Raw genomic sequence first — 19,255 nt, forward strand, 5'->3', positions numbered from 1 at the left:
AAAAAAAAATGAAAATGGATTAGTGTTGAGTGAGGAGATTAAAAAGAAAGTTGATCAATTGCTTAATGATGAGAACATAAGGGAGAGTGTATTTTCTTGAATTAAAATAGTTTTATTTATTTTTAAAATAAAAATAAGAAACTGTAAAAGTAAAGAGAGCTTTACTTCATGTCTTATGTTCGGACTCCACTTGTGTACCACTAAAGCGGGAATATCATTATCTCTTTTTCACGTATTTTTATGTTTAAAAAAATTGTATTACGTGTCACACTTAAATTAATCAATGTCATGTTACACAAGTGGGATCGCTTATGTCCTATTATTTTTTTTTTACTTATATATTACTACCTCCGTTCTTTTTTAATTGTCACATTTTGACATTTTAAACAAACAAAGACAATCAATAAATGTTGCTACTTTTGATACAATAATCTATATTTTTACTATAATAGCTTTTTTCATTTGATATCTTATCTCATATATTTCTCTCTTCACAATAAATAACGAAGGGTAATATTGGTAAAACAACATTTAATATTGCATTGAACTTTGAAAGTGACAATTAAATTAAAACAAAAATTTTCTCCAAAAGCGACACTTAGAAAGAAACGGAGGGAGTACCAATTAGTAGCAATCTAGATAAAGTTTACATACAACAAAGTATCTGTTGTAAATGAACAACTACTAATGAGACTATCACTAATCATTTGAGAGAAGTAAAGATATAATTAATAATGTAAACAACATGTCTACAAATTGTATTAATCCAAACAATGTAGTACCAAGAAAACATCATTCTTAATCGTTAGAACAAAATAATAAATAAAAAACAAAAAAAAAATTATAGCTCTCTCTTTAGAACCTAAGCCTCAACAACAAGAAACTTCAATCTTTGGTGTCAAATTTGATGTTTTTTGGTGCCTAAAATCTTCACCTTGTTTAACATCTGAAATCAAATGCTTCCTAAACATAGCTATGAAAGCTTCCACTCTTTCATTCAATTCTTCCTTAGACAACACTTCAACATGTTCATCCTCTTCCTCCTCAATCTCATTCTCAACATGGACATGATTAGTGCTAGTCCAACATTGTTGTTTGTAACATTCTTTTTTTTCTTCTATTTCTTGAGAAGACTCACATGCACTTTTCTTCAATTTGTCATCAATTTTCACTTCTTCAACATTGCTTTCACTTTCTAAGTTTCTACTATTCCAATAATTTGGCTTCATAGACATGAAAAGAATGGCTAATAGGATGACATTGAGGATCAGGAACATATAAGCACGCCACTTCTCAACTAAGAAACTCTTTAGACAAACCATTAGAAGAAATGTACCTAAGGTGAACATTATAGTTTGTATACTATCTTCATTGAACTCTTCCTCTTTGGTTTCTCTTTCACATTCTCTCTTCTTCATCTCCATATTGGAAGAATTTCTTAATTGTTTTGCTTGCTTAGTATTGAGAGGTATAGAGAACTAGAAAACTTGACTATAAATCAATGTGAGAAAGTGGTTTCATGTGGAAGCAAGAATGATAGTTATGTTAGTGATGTGGGGGACTTCATAACCACAATGAAAGGATAAAGTAGTGATGATGAGAGAATATAACAAGCTAAAATGTGAGTGTGAGTGGTGTAAGGTGGTGAGGAGACAAGTAAACATAATACAAACAAGGAATGTTGCTTTGTTATTTGGCTCCATTTGTTGATGATTTCCTTACCCAACTTAGAATCAAATAGTTTTGTAAGTTAGAGTGCGTCTAGTCTTGGCGTGCATATACCAAATCACCAATAGTGACACTACCCTTAAAAGAATGATAGGCTTGTGACATAGGCACATAGTAACCAAGATTCCTAGATACTAATGGAATGTCACAATTATGTAGTCGGCACGTTGGGAGCATTAAATCAAGATCGAACAATCCATATTATAAGTTCGGTAAATATGCATCTCATTGTATAAGTCGTTCAAGCAATATCAATGGTCGGGAATATCAATTGTGTAAATGTGTAGTCGCATTGAGACGAACCCTCGCCCTTAGGGAATTCTTCAATCATGCGATCAGAATGTCAATATTATTAGACTAAGATCAAACAATCTATATTACAAGTTCAATTAATATATATTTCATCATATATATGGTTCAAGAAAGATCAATGTTCGAGATTGTCAACTGTATAAATGTGTGACCGCGTGAAATTCATTTTAAGACATACCCTAATTTCTTGCTACCACGAACCCCCCTTCCATGTAGTTAGCATGTGGTGAATCGCTAAATCAATATCAAACAATTCATCTTGCAAGTTTGATAAATGTACTTCATTATCTTAATCATCTAATCATAATCAATGGTCAAGATTGTTAACTGCATTACTTAGAATCCATTTCCAACACATAGAACACTAGATTAGTAATATATTCCACTCCACTAACCACTTCAAGTTAATTTTTGTTTTGATTATTTCAGTTCAAGTCATGGTGTATACAAATTTGAATCAAACATAGCAGAGTAAAAATGGGAACCAATGATGTAGAAGTAACACTAGAAAAGAAAAGCATCTAGAAAAGTAGGGAATTGAAATGTCCTACTCAAAAACTGAAAAACCAGCTGGCCAAATTTTTGAGTATAGAGAGCACTATTACTTACTAGAGTTTACTGTATGAAAGACAAAAGGAAAAGGTTAAAACGTGATGAACCAAAAGCACGCTTGATGTACACATATAATCACACAATGTCCCTACATGTCACATGATGTAAGCTATTTCACCTTGGTGCTTTTTTACCCTTTGTTTTGGTTGTGCAAAAAGGGTCCAACCATAGTGCATAGTACAAAACAGGGTCGTTTTTTCTGTTAGAAAGTTCTGCATGTGAAGAACCATGTAGGGACTTTGCCTATTGTTTTTACTCAATGAGCATCTCTCAAAAACGGGTGTGAATAGCAGCACTTAACTTTTATATGCATTTTTACATTTTTAATCCATGAAATGAAAATTCAATAAATTTGTGTTCATTGTTTGTCCAATATACATTTTTCTTTGAAATTGTTTAGGGCGTGACTCAACTTGTTGAGAATTGTTCTTCTCCCATCTGTTTTTGTTCATTCCCGCCCTACCTGAGTTAACTCACGCTCGGCTACTTTGACAGGGATGAGCAAAAATAGATGGAAGAAGAGCAATTATACAACTTGTTACACAAACATTCCACAACAATTTCAATGTTCTTGGAAGTTAAGAAATTAGAAGGAATACATGACTCCACTTGTGGATGAAAAACTAAGTTATTAGTATTTATTGTTGTACTAAAGTTTAACTCAATATAATTGAAGTTTTCTAATAAAAATGTGATAGTTGTTGGAACAGAGGTAATGCTTATGCTTATTTAGGACATGTACACAAATTATTGAGAATATGAACACTAAAAGGGAAAGGAATTACTCATTTATTGCTAATTAACATTTCACAACATTCAACTCATTAAATTGACATGAATGTAATTGAGCCTCACACATGCCAGTTTAAAATGATGATGTTTTTAACATGACATCATTTTCACAACAAAAGGAAAATTATGATTGAAAACATGTCAAAACTTTTCAAAAATGTTGTCCAAAAACAAAAAGTATGAAGCATGCTGTTGTTAATATAACAGCTTATGTGAGTAGGATTGGTAAGATGACTTTGATCCATTTCAATACCAAAAAGGCAAATTATATCTGAGGTAAAGTAGTTGGAGGATCAGCTGGAACATCTGCACTTGCCTGCAATGTAAACAAATAAAATCAACTTAAAAATTCTCTAAAATGTAGCCAAAATAAGTATGATTGCACTCTCTTACAGTATTAATACTCATTGAACAAGAAAAATCCTCATAAAAACATGTTAATTCTTTTTATTTTGACAATAAACATGTTCATTCTTGAAACATGTTAATAGTAATATCATTTTGTTTTCATATAAATATTAACTTTTTTGCTTCTGTAATTTTTCATTTTATTCCCTTTAAAATTTTAGTTCTGAAAATAGTCTCTTGTAATATTTTTTGCTTTAGTCCCCCTTTATTTGTTTTTTTTTTTTTTTTTGTCTAGTAGCTTAGTGGCTGGAGCTCGCACATTTTAAATGTGGAAAAGTGGGGTGTCTGGGGTCCGAACCTCTGCCCCTGCATATATTATGTAATGTCCCTACCAACTGAGCTAATATACTTTATTTTTCACTTTGGTCCCCTATAATATGTTATTTTACTTGAGTCCTTATCATAATTTGACAAACTGAACATTAGTCAAATATTCCAGTGACAAGCAAAGAAGTATATTATAGGAACTAAAATAAAACAATGAAGACTAAAATGAAAAATTTGTATATTTTAGTGGCCATTGATAGAAGAAAAAACAGCACAGGGACTAAAAGTAAAAATAGAAAAATTACAGAACCAAAAACATATTTTATTGGATAAAGAATCAGAAACCAATTAGGTTTAGTTTAAAGTATATGTGCAAATATGTATAATAATTTATTTTTTCTTCATTCTTAGAACAGAATTAGGATTTGTCATACCTGAAGGTATCTTGTTATCATAGTTGTGGTACTGAAATTAAAGCCTTGAATTGGTTCTCCTTTTGTACGAGATGCATTAAGTTGCTTCCTCACTTGTGTGGCTAATGACTGTTAAATTATATCGCAACAACAACAAAGAAAATGAAAATTCAGTAAATAATGGTGAAGATTATAGTCAAATTTACAAATGTGCATGATGTTGAAGTTAAGAGCTAGAGTATCATTGACTAAAACTTGAAAATAGTTTGATAATGAGGGTCTGTTTGGATTGGCTTGTTTGAGCTTATCTAATCGCATAAACCCTTGTGATTGTGACACTGATTGTTAGAGCTTGAAACAACTTATGAGTGTTTTCTATACTCTCTAGGATAGCTTATGAAAACAACTTATAGTTTATATCAAAACAATTTGACTTTCGTTTATTTTTTGTTATAGAAGCAGCTTATACATAAGCACTTACATGATAAGCACTATGCTATAAACACTTCATTAAGTTGTTTAGTCAAACAGGGTGTAACTTGATACAAAAGACTAAACACTAATTCTAAGAAAATTAGAAAACAAACCATGATAATAATTAGTAGTATAAAACTATTCCATGGCAATAATCTATGACAAACATTCTACGATTATAAACTGATGATAGGAAATAAACTAAGATACTCTAATATAATATCAAATATATTTTTAAGGTGTTTTTTATATTCTGCATACGAAATGCAAATCCTATCATAAAGACATGACAGCGTATTTTTCATGCAAGGCACGTGAAGAGGTTACTTATCAAATACATACCTTCCCGAGCTCCACTCCCCACTGGTCAAAAGAATTGATGCCCCATATGAAACCTTCTACAGCAATTCTGTGCTCATAGATTGCCAATAACTGGAAAAGAAGATGGGAACTGATATTAGTGCCAACAACTCAATTTGTACTGATATCAAAGGAAAACCAATTATATACTATTTTAATTATAAATTATTTAAAAGTTTAAGAACACATTTAACAAAAAAATTGTTCAGGGTATTAAGTACAAGTTATTGATATGTTTATGGACCCAATTATAACTTTTTTTAATTTAAGGGCCTATTTAAATAACCACAAATAGTCTAGCAACCTCCAAGAGTAATTGAACATTTTAAACCTTCTTAATAAAATCACTTTTTTGTGTAAGAAAAATCAGTTTTAAGAATTCTTGAGATGTTTAGATAAGTTTTTTTTTTTTTTAAGAGTTAGAATCTCAAATTAATCAATTTTCAACGTTTTTGAGCATTTTTGAGAAGTTGTTTTAAGTAGCATCTCAGAAAATTTCTAAAATAACAATTACTTTTTTACACAATCTAAAAAACACTTGTAAATAAAATTAAACAAATGGGTCCTTGATATTTATTTTCTAATCGTTAATCATATATTAGCGGAAGGAGCACAAACCTGTCCAACATTATAAGCATTCAATGATGGAAGCAGAAGGCTGACAGAAGGCCGGTTGCCTGAGAACGTCTGCAGCAAAATGAATGCATAGTAAGAGGACTACCGACTCAGTCTATATATAACTCACAAGCAGTGCAGAAACAGAAAGGAAATTACCTTGTGTGATACAAGATGTGGAGCAACATTCTCGTTCTGCAATTGTTCGGGGGTCTGTAGAAAAGTTATTATTGATTATATCCCTCGAAACAAGTCAAAATAATGCATTTAAACGACAATCAAGAACGGCTAAAAACATATCAACATAGAATCTCTGTTCAGTTTTATATCTCAGTGTCATTGAGAAGACTGCTATATGATATTAGAATGCTTTGTTTCATAAAAGGATTACTCCCTAACAAGTAATCTCCCACTATAAATAGAGGACAAAATCCTATGTTAATGGATCTTCTCGCGCACACCCTAACCTTTTGGTGTCACCTATAACTTATATATCAGAGTGCTTTTGCAGATATCTTGGTTCCTAGACAAAACAAGAATTAACATAATGATAGTAATGACGTCAATGGTCTCCTTCCCATTAAGGTGAATACCAGTTCAGTGTTGTCAATCGCAGAAAATAGAGGTTTGTTCAAATTCCACTACACAACAGTGTTATAGCGCCACTACAGCTGATATTTGACAACATTTTTTTTTTTTAAATTCCACTATGTTATATGATATGAATCCAATAAGGATTCACTATACAATCTTATTATTATTTTCTAAAACTTGATCGCAATTGATTCATTTTCTTTCTTTTTTTCTACTCTATCTTGAGAAAGAAGAAACTAAAAGCATGAATTAGGTAAGAAAGAAGCGTAAGAATGTATGTACCTTCCCATAGGCAAGTGCATCTGGCTGCGCAAAAAAGTTCGACATTAGCTCATCATGGTTGCTCACAATCTCACCTGCATAGGAATCACATTAGTTTGAATTAGAAATCTCACACACAGAGAAAAGAACCACTGTAAAATTCAAAGCAAGCACCAAAATTTGATACATGGAAGAGGAAACTTTACCTTTTAGATAAACAGGTTGCTGACTTTTCACAACTCCAATAAAATCACATGGAATAACACGTCCCTAGAAATTAAGATATTTAGATAGACATGTTATTCGATAACAAAGTTTTTCATACTGATATAAAGCTAACATCTACGTGAATTGATAAACAGCTTGGACAGCATGTATACTAATTAAATAAATTACACATATCTTAATCCGCATGTCACCTGATGTATAAGTTGATAAAAACTGTGCTGGCCGTTTGTTCCTGGCTCGCCGAAATCGATTTCACCGGCCTCAAATGGTAGAGGAATACCATCAATTGAAACACCCTTGCCATTACTTTCCATGCTAACCTAATTTCAGACAAACACTAACTATAAGAAAAGAGAGAAGCAGTATTAATAAGCGCATGATGCTTCATTCACATGTAGAAGTAACAAACATACCTGTTGAATATGTGGTGCAAACTTCTCCAAGGCTTGAGTATAAGGTAAAATGGCCTGGATTTTAGACGCAAGTTTCAGTTATTGAAAATTGTTGGTTAAAAATAAACATAATATAAATTTCAATGCAACAAAGTATATTAGGCACTCACTCTGGCAGGATATCCAAGAAATGAGACATTCCATACACTCAATAGTCCCAGAAGCACCTGATGCATGGACAAAATGTTAATGAACATGTCATATTGCACTTAACACGACATAGATAAATAATCCTGAAGAAGAGGAGGGAATGGTATGAATAATCAATAAAGCAGATTGTCAATCGTGGATCGCGGAAAAATAGCAGTTTGCTCAAATTTCCACTATGATACAGATGTTATAGCCACTATTTGACAACACTTTGTACTAAATACGTATTGCAGAACAATAGTGACTTGTTCAAATTCCGCTAGCGGCTATTTGACAACACTGGATCACTGTTGGTCATTCTCCATCTTCAGAAGATGGTCATTGTTTTATATTAGCAAAATACGGAAATTTAAACATATATGATGAAATATGTGTGTATTATACAGCTAAGTTTTGTTACTGTTATGTGTATACTGAATCACAACACATGAAAATTAATGTCGCCCTATATATTACATGATATTGTACGACTGTAAAGTGTAAAGTATTATTAAAACATAATTCGAACAAATACTTTTCTCTTCAAATTGATATCATACTCTGCTATAAGAAGACTTTATTACTGTTACTGTAAAAATCATTCACAAAAGAAATACTTGTTCATGATAACTACTTTTTAGGCACTAGATAAATGGCTTAAATTTGGTATAATATGTGTAGTAGAACTACTGAAGCAAAGAAAACCTGATGAACAAAAACAAAGGTTGGCTCTTACAGGTATGTTTCTTTCAAATGGCTCTGAATGCATATGTTGATCAATGCTGGAAGCTCCCTTCAAAAACCTTCACAAAAGAAATACAAAATATAAAAAACCACGCATATGAACATTAAACAGTGCACTATCAATCATATAGAACCAAAAATAAATATATAATTAAATATAACGAATAGATAGAACTTTTCAAAAGAACTGCCATCAACTGAATAAGAAATCACCTACTTCTCAACTACAGAGAAACCGTATTGTAGGGATAAAGGAAACACTCCAACAGCACTGCAAACTGTGACCAACATTTCAAAAAATAGTCAAAATAAAAATCTCCTTCAAGTCAAATTATTAAACTTTTATTTATTAAAACAAGACAAGATACTTACCACTATATCGACCACCAACCCAGTCCCAAAATGCAAAAGCATTATTAGGATCAATGCCAAACTTTTCAACAAGCTGCAACAGAAAAAAAATGACCATAGACTGCATTAAATAAGTTATATATACACACAGAGAAACCAAACAACTATTTGTTAACTCAACAAGCTAATGCCAAAAGAGAAAATAATGTATGGCTATACCGCGAGATTAGTGCTAACTGCCACCATATGCTTTGCAACTGCTGATGGCCTGAAATAAAATTGTAAGTCTTCATAATACTGTCCACGCCAGTTTGTATTTTCCTTTTACATATTTACAAATATATTTTGAAGAAGCCAATGAGAATATGGAGACGTGACACATACAATACTAGAAGTCCAAGGGCCTATTTGGATTGACTTATTTGAGGGCTTATCTACTGACATAAGCACTTGTGAGACAGTTTGAAAGAGCTTATGGAAACAGCTAATGATCAGTCCATAAATTGTTTTCAGCTTACTTCCAGAAGCTCTCTCCGATAGCTTACAAAGTACACCCTCCGGTCACTATTATAAGCAAAACTTTGCATTTTACATTCATTGAATCAATATTGTATATAGTCTTTATTATAGACAACATACATCATTAATTGAATGAATCTAAAATGCAAAGTTTTGCTTATAATAGTGACCGGAGGGTGTAGCTTATATGAAAATAATTTGACTTTATTTTATAAAAATAGCTTATACATAAACACTTGCATGATAAGTGCTTAATTAAGTTGTTTATTCAAACAGAGCCCAGAGAGTAAAATCCCCATATCCTATTGGCAAGTCTCTATATAAAATATGGAAAGAAATAGTAGGACGCTAGAACCATCATTTTACAACAATTATTGATCAAATACCTTTAATGTTTCACTTACCCTAGAGCAGATATAATCCATTCCCTGAGTGTTCGAGCATTCAACATGGTTTCAGCAGTCGTAAAAGTCTTCGACACAACCACAACTGCAGAAATAAGAAGAATTGCAACCATGTAAAACACAAGATGGACTCGAGATCTCTTAACTCAAATATGAAGGAAAATAAGAAAAGTGAAAATAAACTATTTACCTAGTGTTGTTTCAGGATTTAATCCTGTGATTGTTTTAGCTACATCAATTGGATCAACATTTGCAAGACTGTACATAGAAGCAAATACACGTAAGAGGTTGATTTCATGAAAAGACGTGGTTTTCTTAATGTGTAGCTTTAGTAAGACATTTCTAACAGCACATATCACAATAATATTGTTAAATAGCGGCGTTATAGCCACTATAGCGTAGTGAAATTTGAACAAATCACTATTGTTCTACGACATGCTATTTAGTACAAAATGTTGTCAAATGACGGCTATAGAGGCACTATAATACTATTGTATAGCGGAATTCGAACAAACTACGATCTTCTGCGATTGACAACATTGTATCACATACAATCAGTAAAACAACCCTTAATATATAAACACAGATTGTAGCACGGATATATCTCTAACTTCGGCCATCAAATGACACATTGACCCTTTGAAAATGGATCATGCAAAGCCTCTAACAGAAAGCATGCCACAGCCAAGTTTACAATATACACTCATTATTATATTCTCACAAGCATGTATACCAATCTTTCAAGAATAACCAGCAGTGCAGAAAGCAATTTTAGATACTTACAAGCGTAGAGTACGTCCTCTTGCAGATTCAATTGCTTCAGGATCTGTAAGATGCAACAATAAATACATATTCAGCACTTGTTTGAAAATAACATCCATGGTTTTTACGTTCATTTACATATGCACTAGAAAAAAGTAAAATAAAAGTAAAAAATAGATAACTATATAAATGCCACAAAGAGACCAGACAGTGTCGCCAACCTGTTTGAAGAGCTGTGTGCACAAAAAGTGGACCTAAGAAGCTTCCACCAATACCGATGGCAACAACATCTTTCAATTCCTTTCCAGTAGCTCCGACCTGCGGAAATATGATTAATACTCTCCACTCAAATTGTTCAATAACATCCACTTAAAAATATTGACAAGCACATTACCCAAGACCCACTGCGAACGCTCTCAGAGAACTCCTTGATTTTGTCCAGAACATTCCAAACATCTGGGACAACATTCTTTCCATCACTTTCTATGACAGCATCCCTTGGAGCACGGAGGGCTACGTGAAGTACTGCTCTATTCTCAGTGCTGTTTATCTAAAAGTCCAAGAAAAATTACAAAATAAATACAGTAATTCAGAAATGAAGAAATTTAACCTTGAATATACATCGCATTTACACTGCAACATTACAAGGTTTTTCAGATAAAAGGGAGGAATTTCAGAGACCCTTTGATAAAGATATAAGTGCTTACATGCTCCCCGTTGAACATCTGGTTTATTTTTTGCTTGAGGGATGCAGCCTACATCACAACAACAGATACAATAATCATTAGCCAGATCATCGCATTTCAGTTTAAATAACTTTTTATTTTACTATGAAGAACATCTAAAACGAGGGAACCGACCTCTGCCAATTTGAAGAGTTTTTCCGTTGTTTCAAGGGTGGCCTGCTGCCTTGAGTAGTCCAATAGAATTCCATCAAATTCACTTCAAAGAATGCAAAATTCAGAAGGTTATTACATCACACTGTAAAATAAAGTATCAGATTGTAAGACTATATAGCTTCATAAAGTAAGTGACGTACACCATCATTGACTTGGATCTCTCTTCGTTACTCAATAAATCACGTAAATGAGCCTTTTTAATGTCCTCGACATGGTCCTGCACAAAGGAGAAGCATTGAATAAATCTTCACAATTTTTGCATTATGCATATTTAAGAAGTATTGTTCTTGTCAAACCTTTAAGTCCTTCCATGGCTGAGTGTCAGAGATGAGAGTGGAGGAAGCCATTTAGAACTGTAACTGATAGAACAATTTCCTGCAAAAAAAAAAAAAAAAAAGTTTCCAAATTATAATATTACTTACCTTGTTATTTTTGAACAATTTCCTATAACAAACAATCATACAAGTTTTCTGCATCGAACAAAGCATGAAGACAAACTCACGGATAGATAAAAAGAACAATCGATCGTAAATCAGAGCACACAATAGCCAAATAGATCTAACAGATGAATCAAGTTAAACTACACATGCGCGGAATCGAGTCTCTAAAATTATATGGATATGACTAACTCAATCATAAGTATGAAAACACAATATCGGCGTCCATGTGACGAAAGAAAATAACTGCCTTGGACAGACTACCTAAAAATATTTAAGGAAGATAAAAGGTCAGAGTTTTAAATATTTGGGAAAGTATACATTAATATAGGTTATAACACATGACCTGTAAAGTTTCTTTCTAGCTACTAATTCAATGAATCAACTACTATTAAATTGTGTTAGGAAATATAAGTTTCCACATTAACAACTCCCGTCCAACCAAAAGCTACAACAGCTTATGTTTACTACCTCTCACCACATTACCGAACATACTGTAAAAAAAAGGGGTCTGCAATCAAATTTGGATTAGGTCCATACAAGCATTTACACCCTGTTTGGATAAACAGCTTAATTTGAAGTTTAGAGCGTAAGTGCTTATCATGATAAGTACTTTATAAGCTATTTCTATAGAAAAAGATAAAATAAAGTTAAATTATTTTTGTATAATCTATAAGCTGTTTTCATAAGCTATCTTGAAGAACTTATGAAAATAAGCAAAAAAACAGCTTATGAAAAATGTCATAAGCCATTTTCATAAGTTATCTCAAACAGTCTCACAAATGTTTATGCCACTAGATAAGCTCAACAAACCAATCCAGACAAGCCCATAATCATAAAAATCAATCAAAATTCAAAACACCTTATAAATCTACATAGTGATTATAATGATAACTATGAACAAAACAAAAAATTTTAATAGAATTTCAAACTAAGCATACATAAACATCAACCAAAAAACATCAACGTAAACATCAACCAAAAAATCATAAACATAAGCAAAACAAAACAAAAAAACATAAACATCAAACAAAAAACATAAACATAAGCAAGAAACAAAAAACATAAACAACATGCAAAACACATCAATGCTTTTGTAAATTGCAATCAAAATCAACAATAAAGCATGAAAATTTCAAATAAAATAATAGAAAATTAACTGAACACACACCACAAAAACAAACAAATGCAGAAATTGGCAAAAAGAATGAAAAAAGAGAAATGGGTTTGAATCGTTACCTGAAAAAGGAATCAACTTTGGTAAGAAACGAAAATGGGGTGTCTTAGATTTTGATTTAGAAAATTGTAATAATAATCGAAAAAGTTAGGATTTTTAATATTATTTATAATAATAATAATTTATATGATATGACTGAGTGGAGTGGAGGAGAAGAAACAGATGGCGGATTCAAGTTCTGTGGATGGAAAATGATTATTCACCTTTTGCTTGGTAAAAAAAAAAAACTTATAATTTTTTTTGGTTACAAAAAGTTTAGGTGGGTTCGGCTCGGGTCACCACCAGGGTCAGGACACGCCTCCGGGCCTAAAGGACACTTATTTTGGTTACAAAAAGTTTAGGTGGGTTCGGCTCCGGTCACCACCAGGGTCAGGACACGCCTCCAGGCCCAAAGGACATTCAATATTTTGGTTACAAAAAGTTTAGGTGGGTTCGGCTCCGGTCACCACCAGGGTCAGGACACGCCTCCGGGCCCAAAGGACACTTATAGAGGTACTTACAGATCACCCACCAACACTGCCCTCACATCGGCAGAGGGAATCGAACACACAACCTTCTGCAAGGAAGTGACCCGTTCCTTACCAACTGAGCCAACGTGTGTTGGTAAAAAAAAAAAAACTTATAATTGATATAATTGATGAGCTAGATTATAGGGGATTATAATAGATTTTCTCATATCTTTCAAAAATAAATATATTTTGTCACAAAAATTCATTTTGTAATATTATTTTTTTTTAGTGATTTTACAAGATTAATGAAAAATGATTTATGTTTGAATATATTTATGTATATGTAAATTGAAAAATAAACTTATTTTGTAAACATAATTAAGTTGGTTTTTTTTTAACAAACAAAAATGAGATATATTATTATAAAAGGAGAGCTCTACTCTCTAACACAAGATGTGTAAAGAAGAGCAAAGCAAAATACAGCAAAGTATCTTGAATATTAACAAGAAAGACGGTCAACCAATGTCACAAGAGGTTGCTGCCACCATTGTTATCAAAAACGTGACTTAAGTCCCAAAATCCTGGTTTTTGCGAATTTGTGTAGCTTCAACGACTCAAATCCATAGCAAAATCCCAAAAACAGGCAAAATCCTATCAAAATCGCACAAAATCCTGAAATCCGTTCAAAATCGCAAGATTTTGATGGATTTTGAAGTATTTTGTTCATTTTTTTGATAAGGGTTAATTATGACACGGTTCTTAAATTGACCCAATTTAAATCCATGACCCGGTTCTATAAATACCCTAAAGGCCAAAAAATTTAATTCTTTCACTTCCCCCACACTTCCTCAATAATTACACGTGATTGTTCATTTTTCATCTAGTTCAAATTGAACTAAACCTAACTAGATGCCTCCTTCCTTCAATCCGTTTACTTTATAAGTTTTTACTTTGTTCCATATTTCTTTGATGATTTCATCAAGTATTTTAGCTTTCCAAAAAATGGTGTACTTTGTTTTCATTTTGTTTCGTTCCTCATTCTGTTCATGATTTCGTTTTGCTTATTTTGTTTGCATTTGGTAAAAATCGTTTATTTTGTTCAAAATGGTGAATGGTGTAATCTGCTTTAACTTTTCCGATATGTTGTTTGTGTTTTTGCCATTAAATATTTTGTTAGGCCTCTAGTCTTTGCCTTGAAACTTAATAGCCTTACATACTTGTGATCAAGTATTTTGTCAGACATTTAGGATTTGCCTTTAAGTATTATGTCTAGGTTGTTCAGCATTATTATGACTACTAAAGAATATTTGCATCTAGGCTTTGAGTCATTTATGTATATGTATTTTGTGAACTTTGAACTTTAGTCATTTATGACTATATGCAATTTATAACATATATTTAGCATTATTTTTGTTTTGGTAGAATCCTCGATTTTGATTGCGATTTTACAAGTCCCGATTTTGCTATCCTATATCGATTTTACAAAAGTCCTTGAGTAAAATCCTTCGATTTTGATTGCGATTTTACGAGTTCCGGTTTTTCTACTCCCTTTCGACTTGAAGTAAAGTCCCGATTTTGATAATCTTGGTTGCCACCACATATGGTAACCAAAAGGAAAACATACATTTTTAGCTTTCAGCCACTATAGAGAAGTAATTTTTATTTTTTTTCCAGAAACTGCATAATTGTTTTAGCATTGTTAGAGAACAACCTGTTAGTCCTCGTGAGCATAGCTAAGTTGGTATGGACAATGCATAAATTATGCAAGATTCGCGGTTCAAACCCCGACCACCACCAAAAAAAGAGAACAACCTATTATTCCTTTCGCTCCATATCACCCAAACAATACAAAGCCAAATAAATTGCAAGAATGATCAGTGAGGTTTAAAGCCTCCCGAAGAGTAAGCGAACTGAATAAAATGATTCATTATATGTTGGGGATCCACTGAATACACACCAATCCAAGTTTTGATATGTTCCCATAGCTCACTGAAAATGGGACAATGAATTAAGAGACGGTATGTTGATTCATTGTAACCACATCCGGTCACACACAATTGAGAATCAAACAGAATGATGTCGTGACGAACTAACTTATCCTTTGTAGCCCACATGTTGCGAAGAAGACGCCATGCACAAATTGAAACCTTCATAGGAACATTTATGTGTAAAACTGTGGTAGTTGCTGCATCGGTATTATGCATCTCCTACCTCATGAGCATTTGATACACATCACGGATTGTATAACCATCACCCACATTAGGACGCCACTGGCAAACATATGTAACAATAACCTAAGGGAACTCTGAAAAAATTGAAATACATTAGAATCGGGTTTGAAACTCAAATTTTCAACTTATTAGTGTTAAGGGATGAAATTGAATAATAAATTTTAGTGTAAAAGTTGAATTTAAAGTCAAAAGTTATATAGATTTTAGCTTAAGTTATAATCTATTATCAAAGTAAAATCAATTTTACTTGAGAACAAGTAAATATCAAAATTGATTTTATACCTTTTAAATTATTTTTGACCACTCTAAACGTGGTATAAGACATAGGGTATGTTTGTTGATTTATTTAGGCTTACCTATTAACATAAGTTTTGTGAGACTTTGAGAACTTATCAAAGCAACTTAAGACAATTTTTCATGTGTTGTTTTTTTATTTTCAATAATAATAACTATAAATTGATTTTTTTTCTTTCTTTTTTTACTTATTTTCATTTATATATGTGTCTAAGTCAATTAGATTTGTGGTTGTGACCGGACAAGCATCGTCCGTTTCTCTAATCAGACACATGTTAAGAGAAAGGTGCATGCCACTTTCATTATCTAATTATTTTATTTTATTTATTATTTAAAAATCAATTATTACATGTGTTTTTTAATGATAAAATAAAAAGTATGGTTGACAAGGGTTTTTTAAGGTAATGGTCGGTTATTATGGGGAAATACTTCAGTGACTTAGCTTAGGTGCCATTGGAGAAATCCTGGCCGTTGATGTGTGTGATGTGTGTGTGTGTAGTGGAGATGTAATGGTATGGTGACATTGGTGCCATTAATGGCACCAAAGTGGTTCCCGTTATTATGAAAGTATATGATATAGGCTGCTCGCATATATTACTAAGATATGCCAAAGATTAAGAGAGAGGTGCATGTCACATGTCATTTTCCCCTGAAAAAATGTCACAGGTTACTTTCATTGTTTAATAATAATAATTTCATTCTCTTTTTTATATTATAACAAAAGTTGTTACTCTTAGTAAAAAAATTAGTTCTATTTGCTACTTTTAGTCAAAAAATAATAATTTTATTTTGCTGATGTTAAGACGAGCGGCGTGCTTTGTTTATGCTTTCATCATTAAAATAATGGATATTGTAAAATTTTGTTTGATTATTTTAAAAAATTAAAGTATTTGATCGATAAAGAATGATGAAATGGTAAAAAAATAAATTTTTAAAGAGTATGTTTCGAAGAAAAATACTACACGAAAACTTTGTATTTCTTATATGAGTGTGTGTGTGTGTCTATATATATATATATATATATATATATATATATATATATATATATATATATATATATATATATATATATATATATATATTGAGACAAAAAATATGTATTTGAAAACTTTGATTAATTAATTAAATAAAGAATGATGAAATTGTAAATAAAATAGTTATATAAAGGATAAAATTGAAAATAAATTTGTAAAAAATTTAAGTTGAAATATATTTCTTTATTATTCATTCATCATCAACCTTTGTCTTCCTTCTTGATCAAGTTTTACCTTCTCATTAACTCTATTAAACGTCAAATATGATTCATCCTGCTTTTATTTCAACAAAAATACACTAAATAAAGGTAACCTTGGACGAGGTAATGAGTAGCCCATGCTACAAACTTAATCAAAACACTAATGGAAATAAACTAACCTTTAGTATTGGTTCTAATTAAAACAAAGTTATGCCCACATATTTTATTACAACTTAAATGAAATATAATGAGTAGCTCACGCCCATCCATCCATCTCTATTCTTGCAACTAAATTTAATCCTTGAAGATTGGATCTAAATTGTCTCTTAATGGTTTACAACATTCCTTCATTTTTTTAAGAGGATTTGGCCTTGAATTTGTAGCACAAATACCTTCGGGTTTAAAAAATAAATCTAAAGAATCCATCATGTGTGACTTTCAATTTAGAGAACTTTGCACTTTTTAAAGAAAAAGAGGGTCAAAGGCTCAGAAAATGGGAACTACGCGCTAACTCAACGAGAAAAACAGAGAGACTCCATCTAACCAAAAACTAACAAATTTCTAACTTGTGTCCGACAAGACTAAAAAAAAAATCAAATTACCACCTTTACTATAACTAATACTCCCTCCGGTCCTATTTACAAGAAACAATTGACTTTTTAGATACATTAAATAATTTATGTATTTGGTTTAGGTTCTTGACTAGATACATACATTATCCAATGTATCTAAAAAGTCAACTTTCTTTTATAAATAGAACCGGAGGGAGTATTAACTAATATGAACATCTACACAAAAGTTTACTTCGATAAGAGTGTTGGTTCTTCACTTTTCAATCCATTTGCAATAAACGCCAAATCTTTTACACCAAACAATGACTAGTCGGATTAACCTACTAACCTTTACTTGCAAGATTGTTGCAACTAAAGAGTCAGCATCTAACTCCACTGTTGTAAAACTCAACCACCAAGTACATAAGAGGCCTTCAGAGCATCTACAGCGCTGGAACAAATTTGACTATTGCTCTCCACCCAGCACATTTTGCTCGCACCCTGCAGCCATGCCAAATTTACCCTTGCGCAAGTTAACTCACGCCACGCATGTTAACTCACGCAATGTTCATGTTTGAACAAAACCCATTAGTCCGACGCCAACCACCATTTTCTTTCCCTCCACCTTCAAAAACCCAAAAAGTGCGATTTTTTGGGTCTAAATCATCATCCCAAATCATTGCAAATCGTCAGGAAGCAAGTTTCTACGCTCATCAAGCATCAAATATCAGGTATTGTACCATCTAGACTCATCTCATTTTGCTGGTTTTTCTGCTTGGTTCGTCTGCTTTTCGTAGGGACTAGGGCATGGTACGCAAGTTAACTTGCGCAGGTTAACTTGCTGCGCGACTTAACTGGCGCAAGTGCATTAGTGCTGCGTGACTTAAGTCACGCCACTGTGCAGCCATGTTTTTTTGAATTTTTTGCGCCACTTTTGTTCTTGGTTAGCTTGTTCCGCAAGTAATTTATTTTTTCTTCCTTTGTAATTTTTTTATTCAATAGATATTTAGGGAGATGGTTGACAAAGTCGCGGATGATGGCGTTGAACCGAAACCGGCCAAAAAAGAAGGTTCCGGCGATGTCAAACCAAACTTTAATTTCAAACCATTTAAAGTCCAAATTCCAATTCAAGCTCGAATTGGTAAAATTCAAGAACCTAAACCGGTACCTACCGGTGTTATTTGTGAAGCTCGTAACACCGCCTCATTTTTTACAACAAATGCAAGATGGAGAGAGCGAGAAAAGTTACTTACTTGGGTTCGCGGACAAGATGCAATAGTGTGGAAACCACTCTTGAAGACATCTTTTTTGCTCATCCGGAGTCAATTAAATTGCTCAACACCTTTCCGACCGTTTTGGTCATGGACTCTACATACAAAACCAACAACTACCGAATGCCGTTGTTTGAGATAGTTGGTTGCACCTCTACAAGAATGACGTATTCCGTTGGTTTCGGCTTTCTTCACTTTGAACTAGAGGATAACTTTGCTTGGGCACT

At 32.5% G+C, this 19,255-nt stretch overlaps 2 protein-coding genes across 3 annotated transcripts; both read right to left on the reverse strand.

The window, feature by feature from the left end:
• Positions 1-706: 706 nt before the first annotated feature.
• Positions 707-1,920, reverse strand: LOC146912269 (Putative membrane lipoprotein). Its single transcript, XM_085720253.1, has one exon. The coding sequence runs from the start codon at positions 1,422-1,424 to the stop codon at positions 870-872; it is 555 nt and encodes a 184-aa protein (XP_085576379.1). The 5' UTR covers positions 1,425-1,920; the 3' UTR covers positions 707-869.
• A 1,498-nt stretch (positions 1,921-3,418) lies between these two features.
• On the reverse strand, positions 3,419-13,183 carry LOC146912270 (Sugar isomerase (SIS) family protein). Of its 2 annotated transcripts, none has more exons than XM_085720291.1 (24): positions 13,001-13,183; positions 11,621-11,699; positions 11,465-11,541; positions 11,286-11,367; positions 11,133-11,180; positions 10,820-10,975; positions 10,647-10,743; positions 10,447-10,489; positions 9,854-9,921; positions 9,664-9,748; positions 8,960-9,008; positions 8,762-8,834; positions 8,607-8,667; positions 8,382-8,448; positions 7,627-7,683; positions 7,478-7,531; positions 7,256-7,384; positions 7,043-7,106; positions 6,858-6,931; positions 6,141-6,194; positions 5,985-6,053; positions 5,349-5,438; positions 4,554-4,661; positions 3,419-3,760 (listed from the first exon to the last, which is right to left on the reverse strand). In XM_085720291.1, exons 2-24 carry the CDS (start codon positions 11,669-11,671, stop codon positions 3,710-3,712), a joined length of 1,707 nt encoding a protein of 568 aa, XP_085576417.1. In that variant the 5' UTR covers positions 11,672-11,699; positions 13,001-13,183; the 3' UTR covers positions 3,419-3,709. The 2 variants fall into 2 exon arrangements, with proteins under 2 accessions (XP_085576417.1, XP_085576418.1); XM_085720292.1 differs by lacking the exon at positions 13,001-13,183 and adding an exon at positions 11,827-12,123.
• Between the last annotated feature and the right edge of the window lie 6,072 nt (positions 13,184-19,255).

The sequence above is a fragment of the Medicago sativa genome, chromosome 6, assembly GCF_051527215.1.
Source record: "Medicago sativa cultivar Bolivia chromosome 6, Bolivia_mono, whole genome shotgun sequence".
Classification (NCBI taxonomy): Eukaryota; Viridiplantae; Streptophyta; class Magnoliopsida; order Fabales; family Fabaceae; genus Medicago; species Medicago sativa.

Bases quoted from the DNA above. Each gene is read 5' to 3' on its own strand.
- LOC146912270 (XM_085720291.1), bottom strand. From the start codon at position 11,671: ATGGCTTCCTCCACTCTCATCTCTGACACTCAGCCATGGAAGGACTTA. The intron at 7,107-7,255 runs GTGACATGCGGA...CTTAATTTCTAG, and splicing joins TTTATCAACTTATACATCAG to GGACGTGTTATTCCATGTGA. The intron at 6,932-7,042 runs GTAAAGTTTCCT...ATTCCTATGCAG, and splicing joins GCAACCTGTTTATCTAAAAG to GTGAGATTGTGAGCAACCAT.
- LOC146912269 (XM_085720253.1), bottom strand. From the start codon at position 1,424: ATGGAGATGAAGAAGAGAGAATGTGAAAGAGAAACCAAAGAGGAAGAG.